This window comes from Lynx canadensis, chromosome B4 (assembly GCF_007474595.2).
Source record: "Lynx canadensis isolate LIC74 chromosome B4, mLynCan4.pri.v2, whole genome shotgun sequence".
Classification (NCBI taxonomy): domain Eukaryota; kingdom Metazoa; phylum Chordata; class Mammalia; order Carnivora; family Felidae; genus Lynx; species Lynx canadensis.
The window spans coordinates 40884344-40907493 of record NC_044309.1 but is presented as its reverse complement, the minus strand read 5'-3'; the positions used below and the strand labels follow the sequence as shown (position 1 = coordinate 40907493).

The following is a 23150-nucleotide window of genomic DNA, read 5'->3' as shown; positions in this document are numbered from 1 at the left end:
GTGTATGTTATGGTGTGTGTGATATACATATGTGTATCCACCTGTGTGGTGTGTGTGTGTAATATGTGTGTATGGTGGGGGTGTGAGTATACGTATGTGGTGTGTGTGCATGTGGGGTGTGTGTGTTGTATGTGAGGTGTATGTATGTGGTGCTTGTGGGTGTGGTGTGCGTGTATGTGTGGGGTGTGTGTAAGGTCGGGGAGGAGTCAGGCTCCAGCGGTGGGAGGAAGAGTCCTTGGGGGAGGATTAGACTTAAACCATCCCGGCCACCATTTTCCAAAAGCCTGGGCTTGTGTCCAGGCCCCTCATCCTTACCTTGTCCCTGGACACTAGCTGTGAGTCAAACGGCCTGTTTTTGTCAGGGCCGGGACTGCATCATTCATACCTTAGCGTGGAGAGGAAGCATCATTCTCTTCTTTCTCCAAACACAGCCACCAATTTGGCTCACGTTGAGGTGTTTTTCCAAACTTCCCCGGTGTCTGGCCTTGGAAGCCGGATCCAGAAGCTGTGTTGATCAGGTCTAGATTCTTCCCTGGCCTGGGCCAGCCTGCCCTGGGCCGGCCAGCGTTCGTGGTCGTCCCCTGTCTGTATGGAATCCTGTGTGTGGGCAAGATCGTGGTTGCGGTGTGGGGGGCGTGGGGAGGGCAAGGCAGCCCATTATGGCAGCTGGCCGAGGTCTCCCACCAAACTCTTCAAAGCCTTATCGGCTTGGAGGTATTTCTAATACCATTTCCGCTCATTGTTTCCTTCTGGTAATTAACAGGAGGCCAATGCCCTGCTGTGGCAGCTCACAGCTATTGTGGTGGGAAAGGAGGGGGGGCTGGTGGACGTCACAACTCGGCCTTTATCTCCCCCTGGCCACCAGGAGTGCGCAGCCCCTGGGTCACTTAACAGCAACAGTCCAGAGCTGCGAGCAGTCCCATCGGCCTCAGCTGCTGGGGAACATGGCCTAGGCCGGCGGCACCATCGTGCGGCACTGGGCTTCCTAAGGGACCTTGGAGATACCTGCAGCCCCCGCTTGCAGGGAAAGGTCTGGGCTTTTGGGAACAGGGCTGGCTCAATTGGGGGAGGAAGATCAGGACTGGGCCTTACCCTGGGGAACCGGGGTCCTCTGTCCCGGGGCTAGAAGGGATTGTTTGGAGGGAGCCAGGGACCTTCCTAAGGCCCACTCTCCACTTGTCCCTGGGGAGTCCTGTGGCTGCTTTTGTTCGTGGTGGTGCTACCGCTTGTACTACTTGACGAGGCAAGACTGGAAGGAGTTCTGCCCTCACCTCTGGGTGTATTCTGAGAGCAGCCTGACATACCTGTGTGTTGGGAGGTTTTAGAGGGTCACTCGTTCTGAGACCAAGACGTGGCCATATCTGATGTCATCCAAGTGTTACTTCCGCAGATATATAACAGACTGGGTTTGTCTCTCTTGGGTTGGATGAGGCACTGAGTAGGAAAGGAGTTACCCCCAGTAAATCTCAGGTGATAAGAGTCTATACCTGTTTAACAAGAGGAGAGGGCTGTGGCGGGGGCTCTACGGGATTGGGGTGGGCTCTGAAGTCAGGGTCGATTCTCTCTTTCTGGAAGGGGGCACACGATGGGAGCCTTTCCTGGGCCCGGGCTACTGGACTCCTGTCCATTTAACAGCTCGGCCCAACACACATTGCCTGAGCAGGGGTATAGTGCCGGGGACTGACCTACAAACGTGGTTGTTGAGCATTCTCCACATCTGGGTGCCTGTGGTAGGAACAGAGCATAGGATAGCTTCTTCTCCCCAGCTTGCTGCCGAGCGTGGAAGGATTAAAAGGCAGGAGGGAATCAGGAACGCATGGGCTCCTAGCTGTTGCAGGAGTGCAGGGGAGTGAGAGGCCAGGCTGGCCTAGTTCCTCGCCTGCCTGGGCTCTGGGACTGCTGGTTGGGGAAGGATGCCTGGGGTCTGGCTCACAGTGATTGTTACTCTTGGGCCTGGGCCTGGCCAGGGGCTTTTTTGGGGACCAGTCTTCCATATTCAAGGGCAAACAGGGGCCGGGAAGGATCAATCTTTTCTCTTGCTTAAAAAAAACTGTTCTTCCCACTTCACACACGGACAGTAGTACATCCCAGCAATGATCTGTGAGGGCAGTGATCACCAGTCATTTCTCCTGCTTCTCTGCAGATGTTTCCTGCCAGACCTGCGAGAGTGCTGCTTGCTCTGGCCCTCACCTTCCCAGGTGGGTACTAAAGTGCTTCCATTCTTTACTCCTGCCTCAGGGTCTTTTGGAACAACTCCCTTCCAGGAATCAGCAGGTGCGTCTGGAGCTCACCTGTGTGCCAAGTCCCGTGTTAGGCTTGGGTTGGGCCTGCCAGAGTCACTGGTTAATTCTTCCTGTGAAGGTTCTTCAGAGCCCCTTGCCTCTGACTTGTATTCCTCAAGGAGCAGCTACCTGCAAATGCCTTCTCTGACTGGACAATTAAGAAGCACAGGGGTCACACAGAACAGTCTTCTATGATGCGGCTGCTGGATGGGGAAGAAGGAACCCAAGACTTGGACAGATGACTAGTTTTAGAAGGGATTGCAGAGGTCATCTAGTGGAATCTCCCATAGTACAGATGAAGAGACTGAGGGTCAGAGAGGAAAAATGAATTCTCCAAAGTCACATAAAGCAAAGGTCAGAGGTCAGTTCTCCTGGGTCCTAGACCACCACTTGCACTGGACTACAGTGCCTTGCTTCCCTTGCTGAGATACTGAGTCTGTGAATGGTGAGAGGGACCCTTTTCTGACTCTGGCTTGTCCCCACTTAGATCACTCAGGTCAGCAGAATCCAGCCTGTTGCTCACAGTTTAGTGTGGGGGAAAAATGTATATTTTTCATATGCTCTACATCTTCCTACTAGATGGTTCCTGTGCCAGGGGATCCAGAAAACTTAAAAACTTACTATTGTGGTGCCCCACCTGACCACACACACACACACAGTGTGAAGGTGGTAAGAGGGTCTCCTGGGAGGAATTAGCTTATGGCCCTAAAGGAGTTAACACTCCATAGATTCTGTGTGTTAGACACACCAGCTAATTTGTTTGAATGTAAACTGTTCAAGATATAGTAGATTAATGTAAAAGGTTGCTCATTACAACCTTTTAAAAAATTTGGAAAAATGCTAAGCACCTAATAATAGGGTTAATATTATTATAATGTATAAATGTATACATTTAGATGTGAAATATGCTATAGTCACTGCAAAACATGTTTTGCAAGGATACACAATGGCATGATAAATTCTTTACAATACATTGAGAAATAAACAGGTTATAAATAGTTTGTATGGGATGATCACAAATTTGTAGAAAACCTGTAATTATATATCCATATGCTGTGAAACAGAAGGATAAAACTAAAATGTTAAGTCCAGTTATCAAGGAATGTTGGTTAATGATGATTTTACCTTGATTGAATTTTTTCTGTGTTCCCCAAATTTTCTCTGATAAAGCATGTATCACATTTTAAATTAGTAAGTAAATGTCATTAAAACAAATAGATATTCTGAGAAGCTGTTCCTCTGTTATTGCTGTGAGTCCTGGGTCATTTTTGAGGGCCAAAAGCAAGACTTTTTTTTAAAGTGTTTATTAATTTTGGGAGGGTGCAGAAAGAGAAGGAGAGAGAGAGAATCCTAGGGAGGCTCCGTGCTATCAGCACAGAGCCCGATATGGGGTTCGAACCCACTAACCATGAGATCACGACCTGAGCCGAAATCAAGAGTTGGACATTTAACCGACTAAGCCATCCAAGCGCCCCCAAAAGCAACAGCTTTAGTCTTGCTTGGGATGGAAAATACTTCCCTACAGCCCAATTTTTATCAGGCACAAGGCTGCAGTGGCTGGATGGTCCCAGCTGTGCTCACCTGTAGTCTCTCCCTCCAGGGATCCTTTGTGCAAAAGAGACTGTTGGCAGATCGTCGATGGCTCGATGCAGCCTCTTTGGAGGTGACTTCATCAACACCTTTGATGAAAGCATGTACAGCTTTATGGGAGACTGCAGTTACCTCCTGGCCGGGGACTGTCAGAAACACTCCTTCTCGCTTATTGGTGAGTCTGGGGCACTGAAGTGAGGGATTCAGAGCAGGTGTCAGCTAAGCTCAACCCTACTGTGGGGCTCTAGGGGCATTCTTCTGGCAGGGCCCGAGCTTGCAGATCCTTGTGGAACCATGGATGGAAATGGCCTTCCATGGCCAAGAGCTTCCCTTAGCCTGGCCCTGGGTCTCTCCCATCAGAGCCTGGTGGGATGAAGCAAATATTTTTCCAGTGGTCATGTCCATTGCTCTGAGTCCAGGCAGCACTTTGGGAGCTCCAAAGCATCAAAAGAAATGGTGAACCAGAAGATGCTTTGTAGTACACAGAGCCCCTAGAAAAACGGGAGGGGTCATTGCTGTGTTCTTGGTGGAATTCAGAGTACCTACCTGATGTTGAGCACCTCCTGTGTTCCTGGGAAAGTGCTGGTATGTGCCTGGGTTATCACTGCACCCCACAGTGGCTCTGAGGTGTAGGTACAGATGCCGAGCCCAAGGAGGTGGTCTGATCCTCCCAAGGGTTGACAGTAAAAGGAAGAGCTGGATTTTGATCCTGGGTTTGTCAGGATTCAGGAACTTCCCTCTGCACTAAGGAGAGATGGCACTCTCCAAGGCCAGGAGTGGGGCTGCAGGCAGTGATGGGGGATTGTGGTTTGGTGACCTTCACACTCTGAGAATGAATCAGATGTGTGCGATGTGTGAGTGAGGCTGCTACAAAACCTAGCAAAGACGGGGTCCATAGCCTCGGGGAGATGACACAACAATGGACAGATCCACATTGTTAAAACAAAATCTTTCATGACACTTGGTATAGACAGTGAGGAAAGCTTTATTCAAGAGGGGCCACTGCAATGGGGGGGGGTTGCAGTGGGGCAGAGACATGGGGCTCTACTTCTCCACTCCAAATGTAACAAGGATGAGTGGGGACTTTCAGCTGGGTGGGGGTGGAGGGTCAGCGGATGGAAAATTACCAAGGGGAAACATCAAAGGTAACATCTGGTTAAGCCAACGTGACAGGGTTCTTGCTGAAGTCAGGCCAGGGTGATAAGTATTGATGGAGGGGCATGAGGAATTGGTCAGATATTGAGGCCAGGGGATTTTCGATAAACTAACCCAGCAGGATTCTTGCTAAACTGAACCAATCAGACTGAGGACAGAGTCTAAGGTGGAGACCTGACGGAGAGGAGGGCTCAGAGGAGACTGATCCAGGTTTGGCCAAAGACAGTTTTTGGCAACACTCAGACCCTTGCCGAGATGCAGGCAGTAGGGCCCCCGGAGAGGTCACTCCACCGGTCTCCAGGGTCTCCCAGGTTGGATGCAGCCCTCAGTGCTCAATGTGGGGCGAAGCTGTTTGGGAGCTACATTAGCTGATAGCTGCCTTAATTATGAGGCTCCCCTGCTTCTTTGGCTGTCACCATCCACCTTGCCTCTGCTGGAAACCCTGTCACAGTGTGACTTCAGGGCACTGAACGTCGCCAGACTGCCATTTGTCTTCCTCCTCTGTGAGCCCCCCCCCCCCAAGGGCAAGGACCAGGCCTTATGCATCTTTGTTTTCTGGTGCTTGGGTGACCGGGGTCTCTGGCAGCACTGAAGGTGAGGGAGGGGATGGGGATCCACAAAGCACGGGGCTCTGTTGTACCCAAGAGCCGATTTCGTGAAAAGCATGGCATGTGAGGAGCCCTGGGTGAGGAGTTTTGGTTGGGCAGAGAGGACAGGGCAGGGGATGTGTGCAGTGGGGATAGCCTAAACACAGGGAAGAGGCTGGAAGGAATGCATGTTCCTTCAGTGCAGCCTAGTGGGGAGGTCAGTGTGGCTGGTTCAGTAGTTCTCAAACTCCAACTTGCATCAGGATCTCCGGGACGACTGGTTAAAAACAGGCTGCTGGGCTCCATGCCCAGGCTTTTGGAGTCAGTGGATCTGGAGTGGGGCCTGAAGGGCCCATTTCTAACAAGTTCCTGGATGCTGCTGCTGCTGCTGGTTTGGGGACCAAATCTTGAGAAGCATGGGGCCGAGGAATAGTGGGAGGTGAGGCAGGAATGAGGCTGACAGACTGATGGGAGAGTTTGTTTCCGGAGTCAGCAGCAGTGAGGAGTTACTATAGAGGCTTGTGCAGTTTGAAGGATTAAGAAGGAATTTGCTACTTTGCCAAAATGGTCAGAAAGGGAGAAAGACAGGAGGCTGGGTGGTCTTGGCCATGATAACCAGGCAGGGGGTGAAAAGGACCACAGACATCCCCAGGGCATGACAAATGGTGGAAGCCATTCTGAACACTGAACTTGGGGATCCCCTTTGCTTCAGAGGCAGCAGCTGGGGAGTAACTTGGGAGAGCAGCTGCAGAGAAAAAGCACCCTGTCACCTTCTCTGGGAGGCTGCAGGCTGAGGACCTCATGTCCAATGTTTACTTTAAGTGGGTTTCTCTACCTTAAAAATCACAGTACATTTGCAACAACATGGATGGATCTTGAGGGATTATGCTAAATGAAATAAGCCAGACAAAGACAAATACCGTGTGATCTCACTTTTATATAGAATCTAAAAAAGAAAAGAAAAAAAACAAAACAAAACCCAAACTCTTAGAAAAAGAGATCAGATTTGTGGTTATCAGAGGTGGGTAAGGTACAAACTTCCATTTATATGATAGATCAGTCCAGGATTTGGGAAGTACAGTATGGTGACTAAGGTTAACACTGCTGTAGGGTGTATTTGAAAGTCTCTAAGAGAACAGATCTTAAAGATTTTCATCATGAGGAAAAAGCCGTTTCTCTCTCTTTTTCTTGTTTCTCAAAAAAAAAAAAAATCCATTGTGGATTCTTGTAACTCTGTAATAAAACCCAAAAGTTTTGGGGATAATATGTAAGGTTTATTTTTTATTTTTTAAGTTAAACTTTTTATTTTGAGATTAGATTCACATGCAGTTGTAAAACACACAGACACACACACACACACACACACACACACACACACAATCTGTATACCCTTTACCCAGTGCCCCGCAATCGGTAACATTGTACAAAATTATTCTCAAATATTACAACCATGAAATTGACATTGACATCATCTACTGATCTTTCTTTGTGTACTTAGTTCTTTGAAAAAAATTCATGTTTTTATTTTATTTTTGAGAGAGAGAGAGACAGAGAGACAGAGAGACAGAGAGAGAGAGAGGGAGTTGGGGAGGGGCAGAGAGTGAGGGAGACATGGAATGCGAAGCAGGTTGCAGGCTTTGTGCCTGATGCGGCGCTCGAACTCATGGACCGTGAGATCATGACCTGAGCTGAAGTTGAATGTTTAACCAACTGAACCACCCAGGCACCCATACCATTTTTTTAAGTAGGCTTTGCACCCAACGTGGGGCTTGAAGTCATGGCCCTGAGGTTAAGAGTCGCATGCTCTACCAACTGAGCCAGTCAGGCGCCCCTTGTTCTATGCATCTTAAAAAAAGTCGTGGTGGGGTTCCATACAGACGCCCTACTTGAGATGACTCTGGGGTATCAGTGAGAATGGAGCAGGTTAGGAGTGACAGGAGAAAGATTTCAAAAGAAGACACAGTGACATCCTTTCCACTGTGTGGCTTTGGGCTTCAGGGGACTTTCCAGGGAGGGGGGCCCTACGGAGACACTGGGAGTTGCTGTCTTGATTCCTGCTATAGACTCCCTACCCTCAAGGTGGATTTGTAAACAATGTGTAATGAAATCTTAGGACCAGGCACAGAGCTCATCTGGACTCAGGGAGGCAAGCAGCATGTTGGAACAGTCCTCTTCCCCTACTTAAACCCACTCTAGACTCTTCCCTGCTAAGGGCAGGCCTTGAAGACAGGGAAACTCAGGCTGCCTGGGTGTCTCTGTGCAGTCACTGTCACCTCCTCCAGGAAGCCCCACCCCACCACCCACTACTCTGGTCCTGTCCAGCACTGGTCTCATCAACTTGTGGGGATTGGATGTTTTCCATCCTCTAGGACCAGGTGGCTCTGCTCCCAGTGCCCCTCTGCTCAGAAAATCAGAGCCCTTGTCTTGGCTCTTCCTCTTCAATGAGTGTCCTTAGGGAAGTGCGCAATGTCTCCCAGCCTCCATTTCCTTGTCTTCAAAATGGAGATACAGTGAAGATCAAGGGAGACAAATCATTTACAAGTGTGAAGTGTTACCCAAACCTTAGTGATTGAAAGCAGTCACCTTTAACACATGGTGGACACAGGAGCTGCTGGGCCCTTGGGACCGTTTCCGTCAAGGTCAGGGGAACATCGCTTGGGTTTGTGTCAGAGGCCTGGCCTTTCTGGCCATCCTTTCTGGGGTTTCAAGGGCCAAGGGGAAACTGCAGGGCTGTGTTAAGCCTCTGTTTCAAAAATCTTGTTGGGACCCCCGCCCCCACTCTCACTGGGTCATTGTTCTTTTTTTTCTTTTTTTAATGTTTAATTTAGTTTTGAGAGAACGTGAGTGAGGGAAGGGGTGGAGAGAGAGGGGGACAGAGGATCTGAAGTGGGCTCTGTGCTTACAGCAGAGAGTCTGACGTGGGGCTCAAACTCATGAACTTGAGATCGTGACACGAGCTAATGTCAGACACTGCAACTGACTGAGCCACCCTGGCGCCCCCGGGTCATGGTTATTATAACAACTTGTCAGATGTCAGTTTTCTGGCGGGTAATTGGCCTAAACCAGATTATGGGTTAATCATACTTTAACTGAGATTGGTTTAATTCCCACCCCGAATCATCAGAGAGAATGGGTGGCTACTTTTTGTGTTTTTGGTGCTGGTGGCATGGGGGGCATTGGGAAGAGAGGCATAATCTGAGGAGGGCGGGCCTGGGGAGGGGTGAGTCAGTGCAGCTGTTTCAGGAGCCTGAGGCCCCAGGGTCTGTCCTGCACGCTTGGACACAGCATCTCCAGTTTACATGTGCATGCCAGCAACCTCATATACTCCTCTGCCCCATTGTTCTCCAATGACATCCTGTTTCCCTGCTTTGAAATCCCAAATTTCCATTCCTCTCCAGTGCCTGCGGACCTTGTTCACATCCTGGGTAAAGCTGTTTATGTCCAAGCGTGAAGCACCACCTGGTGCAAAGGGGAGGGCCCTTTCCTTGATCCTGGCTCTTGGTGGGGCAGGTCTGGGCAGGCCAAAGCTACCAGGGGTTTCCTAGCCCACCAGCACGAGGACCAGGGAGAGAGAGCACTGGAGTCCTGGCACCCCTCTGCTCAGAAAGGCTGCTTTTCCTAAGCCACCCTGCAGGGTCTGGTTCCCAAGCCAGCCCAGAGAGAGCCATAGAATAACCAGACAACGTGCTGAGTCACTTACTCAGCAGGGGGGGGCCTTCATTTCCACATCAGTAACTGGCGCTGTTAGACCAGATCCCTGGTTTCTCAGTGTTTGGAAGATGCACCTGCATCAGAATCACAGGAGTGGAGATGGAGCGTCTGTTAGAAATGCATAGTAGTGAGCTCCATATTCTAAAGTCCGGGAAATCACCCAGACCTGATGCTGGCTCCAGCTGCCAGCCTGCTCCCCACTCCTTGTGGGGGAAGACTTACTCCCTCACCTAGTCCCTTGGTCACTGAGTTCAAGAAGCCAGATGAGAGACAGAGCCTCCCTGGGGAAGAGCTTGCATGGTTGGCTCTGGCCTCTTGGGGTGGACACCCCGCCCACCTTCCCCCAGCGGTTACAGGAAGTGCTAACGTGCACGTCTGTGGAATGTGGGAGACCCTTTTGGGCTCAATTTCCTAATAGCCGCACGTCATCAGATTCCCCCCTGAGTTCTGCAGGGAGGGAAGGAAGCAAATAAAACAAGCAAATAAAATCTAGAGTTCTCTTCTGCATCAGTGGCTAACTAAATCCAGAGCACTCAGATGCCCCGTTAGGCAGCTTTGTGTTTCTAAAGGAGATTTAGCCTTGGAGTTAGAAAACCTGTGTACAGGCTCTGCCTCTTGATGACAGGGTAAAGCAGTGGTTCTCACCCAGGGTGATTCTCCCCCCGAGGACATACGGCAGTGTCTGGAGATGTTTTGGATTGTAACAACTTGGAGGGAGATGCTACTGGCATCTAGTGAGTAGAGGTCAGGGATCCTGCTGATCACCCTACCATGTATCAGAAGGCCCCCACTACAAAGAAGTGTCTGGTCCCAAGTGTCATTATTGCTGGGGAGGACAGACCCTGTTGTAAACGTAGGCTTCAGTTTCTCTAACTCTAAAATGGAGTCAGTCTAGTTCAGTGTTTTTCAAACTGAGTCGTAACTATGGATTTACAAATAATTTAATGAGTGTAACCAGTATTTAAAGAGATTACATGGAATAGGATAGAAAAACCTCAGAAAGTAGTCAGGGGGCCTGGCTCACGGGAAGGGCAAGTGGTGTGAAATGTGTGAGTGTGTGCATTCTGGGTCATGCAGTAAACTGTTTTTACTCTGCTTTCGGGGCAAAAGTGTTTTAAAGTCACCTGTTCTGACCATCCCCAAGAGCTTTCCCGCTGTCATAATGTGTTTTTTTTTTTTTTTTTTATGATGAAGTCTTCTCCAGGACACAGTTTCCAGAATCTCCTTGCTGCCCTGCTGCTTTGGGTGTGGAGTGACTGCTCTTAGGGCCTCCCTCGCCGTCCAGGGTCAGGAGTTGTGCAGACTCCTCACAGTTCAGGCCTCGTCAAGGATCCCAATCCCAGCTCCCCAGGCTCAGGAATTCCGAAGACTCCTCACAGTTCAGTCCTCACCAAGGATCCCAATCCCGGCTCCCCAGGGCCCCTGGACAAGTGAAGGTCCTGGGCAGCCAGCCCCACCTTCCCTGAACAGGGTGCTGCCTCAACCAGTGCTCTGCTCAGCAGGTGGTGAAAGGTGCTCCCTGGCTTCCTCATGGTGATCCCAGCCCCTCAAATACTTAAACCAGCGCCTGGTCTGAGTCCTGACTCTCTCACCCCTCACTGGCTCTGTGATGCCGGGCAAGTTACCCTGAGTGTAGCCACCTGGGTGGACCCAAGTCCCTCAGTCTGTGGGGGCAGGCTGCCTTCATCACTTACTTGCAAAGGGTTGGGGGTCCCATGTAGCCCCACACAGTGGGAGCCTTTCAACCTTACAGGGATGATGAGCTCTAGCTTTCCTATGGCACCTGGCCTCTGTGGAGCGAGCGACTGGGGGATTCTACATCCTTGAAAGCTCTAAAGAGTTGCAGATCTGCATCTGCAGGGCAGTGGCTCACCCCAAGCGGCCTGGTTGCATGCGAAGCGTTCCCTACTCACCCTCCGGCCACATGCTCCCTGCTCCCTGGTTGACTTATTCTCCTGAGCGCTTTTGAATCCCCATGAGAGGGAGGGAGACTCTGCAAAGGAGAGGCACAAAGGGACTCTACTTGTTTCCAGGAGGGAGAGGTCTTTGGCTCAGAGGCAACATACTGGTTGAGTTACCCAGTGAAGGAGGTGTAGGAGCCCCCGTCCATCTGCTCTGTGACACTGGGCATGGGTGACAGGGAAAATTGTACTGATGAGGAGACAAGTTTCTGTGGTCATAAGGGAGCTGGAGCCCCTGACTTCTTGGGCTCATTGCCCACCATCTCCAGCAGGCAGGTAGTGACTGGAGGCTTGCCCTGTCCCATGGATTCAGCCCCAAGAACGGACCCTGGAAGGGAACTGGTTTTTGGTCCACTGCGCATGCCCAGGGGCGTGGATGGTTCGGGGAAGGGACTGACTGCCAACCGAGGTTGTCGCGGGGCTATCCCATTTGCTTGTTTTCTCAACATTTTACTACGCAAATTTACTAAACTACTGCACAACGTTTAGAAACATTGAAAGAATAAGACAGTGAACGCCCGTATGCCCACCACTCGGATTCTACCATTAATGTTCGACTCTATTTGCCTGATCACTTATCTGTGGGGTTGTGTTTATTTTTCTTTGGCTAATTTCTTGCTGCCAGAATGTTTGCTTAACTGTTTAAAGATGTGCTTGCTGCGAAACTGCTCTAAGTGAAAATGCAGGGCAGGCAAGACTACCGGGACAAAAGCTCCTCAAGCTAACAGGACAAAAACCCTTTGATGTGGCTGGGATCTCATTTCCCTCCTGACAGCGTTGGTCTGGAGCTCTGTAGAATGCGGTTTGTGGTCTGTGGGTGGTCTGTGGGCCTTTCCTGGGCCCCCCGCCCCCCACCCTGAGCTGCTAACAGTGTACCATTCAGGAATCTATTCTTAGAACAGGCCAGTTATTTACATGTGACTCCCTTACGGAAATGTCACCAGAAAGAGTTTATTTTCTGGTTGGTGAGTGTGCGCGCGCGCATGCGTGTAATAGCTAATCGCGGTCCTCCAGCCTCTGGGTCTGGCCCAGGCCTCAGCTGAAATCCTCCGCCAAAGACTGTCAGTGGCCGAAGCCATGGCAGCAGCACCTCTTGCCAGCGTCTCCTGCACTTAGTTCCGCAGACATTCTTGCCTCCTCTTTTGCTGAGCGGCTGGAGCTCACGCTCTTCTAGGCGAGGGAATATGTCCTCATTTCCAAGGTTAACCTTTTCAGCTGGGTCCTTTGCCGCATTTCTGCAGGAGCCCTCAGGCACTGAGTCTCATATTTGACCCCCTTTTCTCCAGCACTTTCTATCTCTGTGTTCATTGCTGCCCTTCATCTTCCCTGTTTTCATTAACTTCTTAGTCTCCAAGGCTGAGATTCAGACTCCACATTGTTCCTTCTGGTTCCTTCACTTCCTGTGGCCAGTCGGTTATCTCTGGAGACTGCCAGTTCTCAGGGCCTCCTGGTAGGATTAGTCTCCATGGTGCTGTGGAAAATGGGTCTTCTGCTTCTTTTCCTGCTTTTAGGACACCGCCCCCCCCCCCCCCCCCGCCTCTGTGTTCGCCCCTCACAACTGAACCCTTGTTCACAGACTATTTTCTTATGTGTTGACCTATTCACACATCTCGAATGGCAATATCAATCATTTATTGCATCCTGACTTCCTTTCCCGTGCAGAGTGAGGGACTTTGCTGACAGGATCTCTAAATTTCTCCCAGAAAATCAAATTCAGTAAACTGATTTCATGAACTCATAAATCTCCATTTTCAACAAAGAGCCTAGGGATTCTGGTTTGGGCGGTCTTAAGAGAACATTACACTATCCTAGAGTACCTGTTACCAATAACTCACAATGTTGCTTTTACTCTCTTTTTGACTGTTTATCTTATTTAGATCATAAGCTCCCAGAAGAAGGGGACATGCTTTCATAGTTTTCTTTGGAGAAATAGAAGAGACTATTAGTGGGTTATGTATCCAGAAGGCACTCAATAAATATTTCTAGATGAATGGAAAAATGAATGAGTAAATGATATTTTGGGGAAGATTTTTGTGGCCCATTTGATAAGTTCTTGGGGGGAGTTTCCCACTGAGATAAGATTAGTGATGTGTATAAGATGATGAGAATTAAACATATAATTTTTTTGATAATAATCACCACTACTGACTTTTTTCTCTTTCAGGGGACTTCCAAAATGGCAAGAGAGTAAGCCTCTCTGTGTATCTCGGGGAATTTTTCGACATCCATTTGTTTGTCAATGGTACTGTGCTGCAGGGGGACCAAAGGTAAATCAGAAGCCCGGAATGCCAGAATTAAAAAGGACCCTGGGGATCCCTCTTGCAGTCCTCCTTATTTTTTGAGATGAGGGAACTGGAGCCCAGAGTGAGGAAGTCAGTGTGCCTAGGGACAGTGAGTGGCAGGGCTGGGCAAGAGGCCAGTCTCCTGATCCCTGGTCTAGGTCCTCAGAGACTTGGCACCAAGGTCCCAACCCTGGAGCATGGGGCTGGGGTTGAAAGGTGGGAGGAACATCCAGGAAATTCATGAGAAGCATACTTCCTGAGTTCATCCTTGTCCTTCCAGGATCTCCATGCCCTACGCCTCCAACGGGCTGTATCTAGAGACTGAGGCTGGGTACTACAAGCTGTCCAGTGAGACCCACGGCTTTGTGGCCAGAATTGATGGCAGTGGCAATTTTCAAATCCTGCTGTCAGACAGATACTTCAACAAGACCTGTGGGCTCTGTGGCAACTTTAACATCTTTGCTGAGGATGACTTCAGGACTCAAGAAGGTAAGCTTTTGTAAGATACCTTTTCCCTCAAGTTGTGGTTACACATGTAATTTCCCTGCTTACAAACCTTCACTAAGACTTCTCCCTTGCCATGTTATATTTATCCTACCAACCTTTTTTTTTTTAAGTTTATTTATTTATTTTGAGAGAGAGAGAGAGAGAGAGAGAGAGAGAGAGAGAGAGAGAGAGAGACAGCAAGAGCAGAGGAGGGGCAGAGAGAGAGGTAGAGAGAGAATCCCAAGCCCCTGATGCGGGGCTAGAACTCATGAACTATGAGATGGTGATCTGAGCTGAAATCAAGAGTTGGACACTTAAATGACTGAGCCACTCAGGTACCCCTCCTGCCAACCTTATCTCTTAGCATTCCACCCCACTGCCTGGACCACCTGGCAAACCACATCTTGGAGCTCCTCAAAGCTGACTTGGTTCAACTTTGAATTCCCCATAGCAGCTTACACATGGTAGATGGTTGGTAAATGCTGGATGGTTTGGAGACTTGAATGAGTGCAGTAGAACTTTATGGATGAAATCTGTAAAGGACAGCCTGCTGTCCAAAAAGGCCAGTTTATGTGTCTGTTCATGAGCAATAGAAGGTAATATGGACAATGTGGAAACCATTACTAATCTTTACTCTTCTTTAGATAATTTCAATTACATAAACATTTAATTAGTGATGCTCCCTTACAAAAGCTGAACATTTGTACATTAAGTTATTCTTCTTCCTTCTGACTCAACTACCCTCTGATTAAAGGAGAAGTGTCTAGAGAACAGTTGACCATTCCTTCCATTTCACTGTATGTGTTGGAAAATAGTGAGATCATTTGTTTTTGTCTTTTCCAGCACCAATTTCTCAAACTTTATATTGTCCAATATATACATTTTGTCCAATGTGTACATTTAAGGCTGTAAGTTTTCCTCTAAATGCCATCTTAGCTACCCCAATTTTGACATGTAACATGTTTTCATTTTCATTTAGTTCTATGGATTTTCTAATTTCCATTGAATTCTTTCTTAACCTATAAAGTGTGTTCAAAATGTTCAGATGTTTAGACTTTCTAAAGTTATCTTTTATAACTAAATTGATTTCTAATTTAGAAGTTTGGGGAGACTTGTTGGTGCCCACCTACATGATCTTTTTTGCAATTGTTCTATGTATGTTCCAAGAGAATGGATTCTCTGATTGGTGCAGGATTCTATATATACTTTTTGAATTAAGTTTGTTAATTGTGTTATGCAAATAGTCTATATACTTACTACTTTTTTTGTCTGCTTCAACTACCCATTACTAAGGGAAGTGTATTAAATTTTTTTATGATCGTGATGAATTTGTCAATTTCTTCATGTAATTCTGTCAAGTTTTGCTTTATCTATTTTGGGCCTTTGCAGTTAGATTTTAGAAATGTTGAATGTTTCTAGTGAACTGTTCCTTTTATGTACTGACTCGTCATTTTTCACAATGCCTTAAAGTCTGTCTGACAATAATATATAGTCACCTCACCTTTTTTAAGTCGGTATTTACTTGATCTTTTTCGTATTCTCAACCAGTCCATGTGGTTTTGTTTCAGATATATTGCATGAAAGAAGCACATAGCTGGTTTTTATTTTATTATTATTTATTATTTTATTTTATTTTATTATTATTGTATTATTTTATTTTGTTTTATTTTTATTTTATTTTATTTTATTATTTTATTTTGTTTTATTATTTTTATTTATTTATTTATTTATTACTATTTTTATTATTTTATTTTTTTTTATTTTATCAAGGTGTCCTTTACATACAGTAAAACCTATGCTTCCTGGTCTATGAGCTTTTGTGAAAGTGTCGAGCCATGTAACCATCATAAACTATGGAGCAGTGTCCTCGCTGCCAGAATTCTTGTGCTCCTTTGTAGTTGAGCTCTCCCCCAGCTCCTAGCCCTGGTAGCTCCTGTTCCTAGAGTTCTGATTTTTCCAAAATTTATATAACTCTAACTCTTCATACTGTACCAAGAGTACTTTGCCTTTTAGTTCTGGCTTCTTTCACTTAATATCATTCCCCCAAGGATCCATTTGTGTTGTTTCTGTAACAGTAGATTGTTCCTGTTTATAATTGAAGAGTGCTACCACGATTTGTTTATCCGTTCACCAGTTGAAGGACATTTTGTCATGTCTAGTCTTTGGCAATTATGGATAAAGCTTCTATAAACATTCATGTATAGGGATCCCCCCCTCCCCATTAAAAAGAATTTTTTTTATTTGAGAGAGAGAGAGTATGCACACATGCAGGGGAGGGGCAAAGGAGGGGGGAGAGAGAGAGAGAGAGAGAGAGAGAGAGAGAGAATCTCAAGCAGGTGCTATGCTGAGTATGAAGCCTGTAGCGGGGCTCTATCGCATGATCCTGGGATCGTGACCTGAGCTGAAATCAAAAGTCAGACGCTCAACTGACTGAGCCACCCAGGCGCCCCACTCTACCTATTTAAAAAATTGTGGTAAACACACATAAAATGACATTTACTATCTTACTCATTTTTCAGTGCACACCTCAGTGGCATGAAGTACGTTCACACTGTGGTATAACCAATCACCACTATCCATCTCCAGAACTCTTATTATCTAACAGACCTGAAACCCTATGCCCATTAAACCAAACTTCCCATTCTTTCCTCCTCTTCCCCAGCCCCTGGCAACCATCATTCTACTTTCTGTCTCTATGATTCTGACTGCTCCAACTGCCTCATATAAGTGGAGTCACACAGCATTTCTCTTTTTGTGACTGGCTTATTTCACTTAGCGTAATGTCTTTATGATTCATCCATACATCGTAGCACATGTCACAATTTCTGGTTTGTTTGTTTTTTTTGTATTTAAATCAATTATTTCAACACGGCATTGTTTTAAATTTGCACCTTGTTTGGTTAACACATTTCAGTATCTAGAGAACAGGTTTGAGAACAAGAACATAAAAGGATTATTTGTCAACAATTTAACAAAAGTGCTTAAGCCCTGTTTTTTTCAGAAGCACAGATGTGTCAGTCATGAAGAGTTGCGAAGTTAAGTGGGGATACACTTACAGATTTGCTTGGAAAGTAAAATATTTACATACTCACACTGTGCATTGAAATGGGATATTCTGAAGCAGTACTGCTATTATTAATAATAAACTCTTAGGAATAAGTCTCTTTTTTATTGCAGTGTAATTAACACAGTGTTATATTAGCTTCAGGTGTACAGCATAATCATTGAACGATTCCACATTACTCAGTGCTTATCACCATAATTATAGTCACCATCTGCCACCAAACCATGTTTTGCAACCTCATTAGCTGTACTCTCTGTGCTGTACTTTTCATCTCTTGTTGCAGACTTTGAGGCTGGAGTTCTCTCTTGTCCAGCAAGAGAGAAGATGCAGAATTAACTGTGAGAGAGGCTAATGTCTGGGAGGAGACAAGAGTCCTGAGTAAGGGTCCTTGCTCCATATTTATTAGGATCAGAAGGCTTACAAACGTGATGGATGTCCATGAAGAGGCAATGAAACTATGAACATTAACTCGTGTGTGAGAGAAAGGGATTTTGAAGATATGCAGTGTTGGGGGTTTGGGTCAGTAGAAAACAAAATCTCAGTGCCTAGCAGAGGGTTGTTTACTTTATGGCAGGCACGAGGCACCTGTCTGTTTATCTTAACTTGCTTACGGCATAAGACGGATAGAGCAGGCTACCTCAGGGTCAACAAGGCACGTTTCTTTTGCTAATTAGCTCAGGTCCTGGCAGTTTCACCCTGCTGCAGTGGTCTATAGTCCCACTTACCTGTTTACCTATTCTGGACCTTCTGTCCTGTGAAAGCAGCTTTCTGCTTTTGTACTGTGTTGGGGTCACTTCAGTTCTGTTTACCTAATCTTGGATGCTTTCATCCTAAGACTTGTTAACCCATTGGTGCAAGCTCAGGGAATTCCTAAACTTATTCCCCACAGTCTTTGTGACTTATTTGTTTTGTAGCTGGATGTTCATACCTATTAATCCCATTTATCTCATAATTCCTTCATTTAGAATGTACATTGTATGTATATACCACATTTTGCTTCTCTATTTATGCAATGACGGACACAGGTTGTTTTCATGTTTAGCTAGAGTAGATAATGGTGCAATGAACATGGGTGTACAAATACTTTTTCAAGACCCTGATTTCAATCCTTTTGGGTATATACCCAGAAGTGGAATTGCTGGATCATGTGGCAATTCTATTTTTAATTCTTTTTTAAATTAATTTTTTTGAGTTTATTTATTTTGTGAGAGTGCACACACATGAATGGGCAAGGGGAAGAGAGAGAGGGAGATAGAGAGAATCACAAGCAGGTTCTACACTATCAGTGCAGAGCCTAACATGGGGCTTGAACTCACAAGCTTGAGATCATGACCTGAGCTGAAATCAAGAGTCGGATGTTAACCAACTGAGCCACCCAGATACCCCTATTCTTAATTCTTTGAGGAGCTGCCATACTGTTTTCTACAGTGGCTGTTCCATTTTCCATTCTACCCACAGTGCGCAAGGATTCCAAATTCTCACAACCTCACCAACACTTGTTATTTTCTGTTTTGTTTTGTTTTATTTTGTTTTGTTGGATAGTTGCCATCCTAGTAAGTGTGAGGTGGTATTCACATACGGGTTTTTGTGTGGAAGTACACTTAATTTCTTTGGGAAAATATTTAGGAGTGGGATTAGTGGGTGGTATAATGAGCATATGTTTAATATGATAAACTGCCAAACTGTTTCTTAAGTTGGCCATGTTCTCTGCATTTGTCCCAGCAACATATGAGTTCCAGTTGCTCTGAGTCATTACCAGCATTTGGAATTGCCACATTATTATTATTATTATTATTATTCTCTTAGCTATTTTAATAGATGTGTAATGGTATCTCACTATATCTCATTATTGTTTATTTATTTATTTATGTTTTGGGAGAAAGCGTGAGTGGGGGAGAGGGACAGAAGGAGAGAGAGAGAGAATCCCAAGCAGGCTCTGTGCTGTCAGCACAGAGCCCAATGTAGGGCTTGATCCCATGACCCTGGTATCATGACCAGAGCCAAAATCAAGTCAGACACTCAACTGACTGAACCACCCAGGCACCCCTCATTATTGATATTTTAATGTAAATTAATCATTTCTGTCTTCTCAATGTAAAGTTTGGCTTCTTTTCATTCATTTTATATTCAGTTGTGTTGATGTATTTGGACTTCTATTAACCATCTTATTTTGTGCTTTCTATTATTACTGCTTTTTAAAATGCTACTTCTTTCCCTACTACCTCACTAACCTCCCAATCTTGTTTGAATACCACTAAATTTGACATTACTATGATAGATTTACACAATCAGTGCTTCTTTAGCTATATCCTCATGTTTAACAGGTTCTTTGCTCATAATTTCTCCTTGCATCTTATTCTTTTTTTCTAGGTTCAACTTCTATTTTTCTAAAAAATATCCCTTAGTACTTCCTTCATTAAGGGTCTGGTAGTGGTAACAGTGATAACTGAAACAAACAGCCATGCATTCTTATATGATACTTTAGCTAGGTATAGAATTCTAGGGCATCAGTCATTTCTCACAGTGCTTTGAAGATGCCATTCTATTGTTGCTGTTGAGAAGAAGGTTGCCAGTCCAATTGTTAATTGCATTGCATATAGTATTCTATCTTTGTACGTGAGTCATCTCTTTGTTCTTGTATTCTGAAATTTTACTATGTTGTGTCTAGATGTGGGTTTTATATTTATTATCTTACTTGAGACTGTGATGCCTGAATCTCAGGACTTGTATTTTCCATCAGATTTAGAAAACTTCCAGTCATTTTCTCTCCTGTTAGATGTATATTGTATATTTGTATTGCATCCTTTTTTTTTTCTCATTACTTTACTTTTATTTTGCTATCTCTCTATTCCTCTCTGTTGCTTTTTGGGTGCGCTCATGCTGGCTGCTAAGAATGGATTGTGAGCATCTTTTCCAAGTCTGCATTCAGTACTGTCATGTTGGTAGCTTGAAGTTGGCCATGGTTGGAGTATTTGCACCATGGAAATCAGCAAATCCTAAAAACCAGGGTTTTGCTTTTCTCCAGATGGCTGGCTCATCAGCACATCATGTCTTAGGTCTATCTTCTAGTTCCCTAATTCCCTCAACTCTGTCTAATCTCCAGATGATGTCTAACCCATCAGTTGAGTTTTCTTTCTATTTCCTTGACTATATTTGTAACTTTAGAAGGTAAATGCGGTTCTTTTTCAACTCTATTGTTTTTTTTCTTATTGTCTTGTCCTTTTATCAGGTTTCAATTTCTTCATATTTATAACAAGAATTTTAAGTATATTTGTTTTTTATAACCTCTGTAAAAGAATGAAATTATTTGAAGTTTTTTGTAGTTCTCACGGTATGTTAGAAAGCAGATAAGCCTGTGTGACGTGGTGACTCAGAACCCAGAGAGCACTTATCATAATGCCTGGCACATAGTAGAAACTCCATAAATTTAAATGCCCTTCCTTTTGGCTTCTCCATGGCTTAAAACAACAGAAGTCTAATCTCTCACAATTTCTGGAGGCCAAATGGCTGAAGTCAAGGTGATGGTAGGGCTCTACTCCCTCCAGAGGCCCTAGGGGAGAATCTCTTCCTTGCTTCTTCCAACTACTGTGAGCAATCCTTGATGTGGCCGCATCATCTCGACCTCTGCCTGTCACAACATTGTTTCCTCTCTCTCTCTCTCTCTCTCTCTTTCTCTTTCTCTCTCTCTCTCTCAGTCACCTCCTGCTGCCTTCCTCTTGTAAGGATACATGTGATTGCATCTAAGGCTGACTTAGGTAATCCGAGATAAGCTCTTCCTCTCAAGATCCTTAACTCAATCACGTCTTTTGCCCTATAAGATAATTCATAGGTTCCAAGAATTAGGAAATGAATCTTTGGAGGGGGCCATTTTCCCTGCTTACCCCACCCCAGATGCCAACTGACAATACTTCCAATGTCCTGCTTTTCTTTCCCTCAGGATTTTCTATTTTGTTTTCTTGAGTATATGATTTGACCTTGAAACATGCTTCACTCTTCTGGACCTGGCTATGCAAAAGGACCACTTGCCTCAATGCTTCATTAGTCTGTTTGCAGTGAAGACTCAGCAGTGACATTGGGTATCTCCTTTGTTGTGTAAGCCCATAGGCCCTTGCTCTGTTGTGGGAGCCAATGGTGGCATGGCTGGTATGAGACCAAGGCACAGATGCTGTGAAAGCACGGGGGATGTGGTGACTGGGGGCTCAGGTTCCATGTCACATTCTTACCTTCATTCTGCAAAAATGTTTCAAGTGTCTACAATGCCCCAGCTAGGAATTCAGAGATAAGAGACACAGCCTGTACCCTGAATTAGGGAGCTCACAGTTGAATGGAGTATGACTATAAACAAAGGAAATACCAACACAATGAAGGATGAGGGTTTTGATGGAAGGGTGGCCGTGGTGCTGAGGGAGCACAGGCTGGGGTGGGGGGCAGGGAGTAGAACTAGTTCAGAAGGGCTTCCTGGAGGAAGTGGCTCTGGAGCCGCATCTCAAAGAATGAGCGGAGAGAGTCAATGTAATAAGGGGGTGCAGAGGGGAAAGGTGCACAAGGGCATGGAGACAGAGTGAACAGGCATGTTCCTCATTGTCTTCCATGTCATCTTCCTCACTGTACCCCCCCCCCAAACACTGACCTCTGAGTGCCCGTGCGCTATGGTGTTATGCTGAGCACTGCACAGAAGTTACTCCCCACCCAGACGCCTAAGTACCGATCTAATGGAAGGTTGATTCAGGTGATGACAAACCTAGAGTTTTCCCTTAGAAGTCCTGGGTCAGGCTTAACTGTGAATTCATTCTCCTTGAAACTTTCTCCACAGGGACCTTGACCTCGGACCCCTACGACTTTGCCAACTCCTGGGCCCTGAGCAGTGGGGAACAACAGTGCAAACGAGCATCCCCTCCCAGCAGCCCGTGCAACATCTCATCTGAGGAAATGCAGAAGGTGGGTATAGCCCAGGCTGGATGTGGTCTGAATGCAGTGGGACTTCTGGAATTAAGAAGCAGAAAGTCATCTGTTCTCTAGTCCTCCACTGAGATGCAGAGTGGGCCTAACTCTGCGGGTCCCTCTGACTCTTCAAAGAGGGGTTCCCATGGGCCCCTTTTCTCCTGAAAACCAACTATGGCTGGAGTCAGGTTGGCTCTAGTCTAATACTGCTCTGGGCCTGGAGCTCTAAAATGTCTGTCCAGTGAGTGGGTGTAGTGAGCAAATAGACTTTTCTGTTTTTGTTTTTAATTAAAAAAAAATGTTTATTTTTGAGAGAGAGAGAGAGAGACAGAGAGATAGAGCATGAATGGGGAGGGACAGAGAGAGATGGAGACACAGAATCTGAAGAGCAGGTTCCAGGCTCTGAGCTGTCAGCACAGAGCCTGATGTGGGGCTCGAACTCACAAACCGTGAGATCATGACCTGAGTGGAAGTCAGATGCTTAACCGACTGAGCTACTCAGGTGCTCCTAGACTTTTCTGTTTTATACTCCAGTGCCCTCTCTTGTGCCCAAATATCTCCACCATTGCCTGCCGCCTGTCTGAAATTCTGCGATAGGAAACAGTTCCTTTTTAGGTGTTCAATAAGTGGTTGTTCTAAAGTATAAATAGGAGGACAAGGCCCCTAGGTCTTATCAGCACATCAGCAAGAAGAGGGTTACTTTATAATTAGGGAAGCTGAGGGAAGAGGAGGGCCTGGGTGTGATGGCAAATTAATCTCAAAATTCGTGGCTTACAACAATAGGAAGGTATTCTCTCATATTTCCGGAGACCAGAAGTCTCAGTGTGGTTTCCTTGGGCCAAGATCAAGGTGTCCGTAGGGCTGCTCTCCCTTGGGAGGCTCTAGGGGAGACTCCTAGTTCCAGTGTCTGGTGGCTGTGGCATTCCTTGGCCTGTGGCCACATCAATCCAGTGGCTGCCTCTATGGTCACATGGCTTCCTATTGTCTGTGTGCCTCTGCCGTGAGACTCAGTACTGATGGTGGTACCTCCCCTCCCTTTCTCTGCAGCTCATATTTCTAACCATATGGTAGCTCCTCAGAAGCTTCTTCCC

At 46.1% G+C, this 23150-nt stretch overlaps 1 protein-coding gene across 1 annotated transcript in view; it reads left to right on the top strand.

The window, feature by feature from the left end:
* Window positions 1-786: 786 nt before the first annotated feature.
* VWF (von Willebrand factor) overlaps window positions 787-23150 on the top strand; it is a 138115-nt gene continuing 115751 nt past the window's right edge. The window contains exons 1-6 of the mRNA XM_030321487.1: window positions 787-1030; window positions 2144-2198; window positions 3883-4047; window positions 13451-13553; window positions 13849-14057; window positions 21932-22056. Of these exons, the coding sequence (XP_030177347.1) occupies window positions 2144-2198; window positions 3883-4047; window positions 13451-13553; window positions 13849-14057; window positions 21932-22056 (657 nt within the window). The 5' untranslated portion in view covers window positions 787-1030. The remainder of the gene's footprint in view (window positions 1031-2143; window positions 2199-3882; window positions 4048-13450; window positions 13554-13848; window positions 14058-21931; window positions 22057-23150) is intronic.